The 1699-nt window shown below is 51.5% G+C and overlaps 1 protein-coding gene across 1 annotated transcript; it reads right to left on the reverse strand.

Annotated features, from left to right (window-relative positions):
* Positions 1–610: 610 nt before the first annotated feature.
* Positions 611–1230, reverse strand: LTR84_003294 (uncharacterized protein; the record flags this gene model as incomplete). The annotated part of the gene is made up of 2 exons (XM_064846884.1): positions 611–620; positions 671–1230. 2 exons carry the CDS (start codon positions 1228–1230, stop codon positions 611–613), a joined length of 570 nt encoding a protein of 189 aa, XP_064699706.1.
* Positions 1231–1699: the final 469 nt, after the last annotated feature.

Here is a 1699-nt window from a genome sequence, read left to right on the forward strand (position 1 = left end):
ATCCCAACGACAGAACCAATGGATGAAGAGAACATACCATCCCAGCAACAAACCAACAAAGCATCAAGAAACAAGTATGACGAATCAGGATCACGTGAGATATCAGTTAGGAGTCGCGACCTATGAGAATACCGGAAGACGGATCCACCGCTATAAGAAGCGATGCCCATATCCAGAAACTTAAGAGACAAATCCAGAAAAGACAACCCACCACGAGACCCGGGTACGAATAAAACAGCAAGAAGTGACGAACAGGGGCGCCACGAGGGTCATAACTGGTATAGCAGGAAAAAAGGCCGACACTGCTATGAATACTGCGGACCGCAGAACACCTTACGCTCGGACACCTAGGACCAGAAGAGTACAGAAGGAAAGGTATGGAAGAGGTTAAGATCAAGGATCACCCTGGGAGTGATGCCCCGAAAGAACGAATGACAACACACACAAAAGAACCCCACAGAAAAGACCTGAGGAAAAGTACGAATGACCTCCAGCGGAATTCACAGTCTTGGTGAAAGACAAGGACCGCGGTTTGTCCCTCACGGACTAAAAGGAATAGATTCGACTATGGAAACACAGGCACCAAACACCCAACGAGAAAGACGCCAAGTTAGGAGACACTACAGAGTCAATAAGAAGGCACACAAAATGAGGAATACGAAGGACATACCAGGAAGCCGAAGAAGGCTCTACACCGTCGTCGCCGGAGGAGGCGGGAAACACCAATTCCCAATCCACGGAATCAGTAATGGGAACTTCCATCCAGGGAAGCTCGGGATCGGCAAAGGCGCCGGAGGACTCAGGGGGCTGCTCCTCGAGCACGCCCAGGGCGCGCATCTCACGACGCAACATATTGGAAGAAATAGTCTCCAGCTGGGAGACGGAATCCTGGATGCTGTTGTCTTCGGACTCAGCATCGGCCAGCGCACGACGGAGACGGGCGATCTCTTTCCGTTTCCGACGAGATTTTTCTTGAAGAACTTTCTTCTCGTCGGCGACGCGCCGGAATTCTTCAAGGGCGAAGGAGCCGTCGCAGTCAGCATTCTTACGAATGCAACAGGAACATTTTTTGGAACGCTCTCCAAAGTAGCAGGTATCGCCGGAGCGAGCGCAGTTGGAACAGGCAACCATGGCAAAGGGACTTTCGAGTTCGATAGCCGCAGCGAGGGCTTTGCGGCGAAGAGTGGAGGAAACTCGGTGCGAATCTTTGAGAGGAGGACTAGTCGACATTGTCAGCCATGGGGGAAAGAAAGATGAGTATCACAACAAAGGAAGTGGGCGCGACTTACTTTAAGTACGTTGCGGACAACGCACAAGAAGAGGGGAGATAGTGTTACGAACCAGGTCACTTGAAAGGTCGCCAAGGGAGTCAAGGCACCTGTACCAAGGAAAGGAAGTTAGCCGATGGAGAACGAGGCTACGTCACGTGACCCGGGGAAGGATCCCCTGGATTAGTATGATCAGTGCGATCAGGAACGGAGCAGGCTGAGCCAGCGGAGCCAGCAGAGCAACGAGGACTATATAAGGACACTCCTTTAGCCAACATCAGATAGGACCTCGTGGTCAACTTAGGTTATAGTCGGACCCCTATGGGTTCTCAATACCAAACACCTATGACACAACGGCCTCTACCTCCCCGTTAAGGAACTACCTTGAACGTAACAGGCTTGGCGTGGCCAAGCAGGTTCGATTCATAACA

The sequence above is a fragment of the Exophiala bonariae genome, assembly GCF_035927105.1.
Source record: "Exophiala bonariae strain CCFEE 5792 chromosome Unknown scaffold_157, whole genome shotgun sequence".
Taxonomy (NCBI): Eukaryota; Fungi; Ascomycota; class Eurotiomycetes; order Chaetothyriales; family Herpotrichiellaceae; genus Exophiala; species Exophiala bonariae.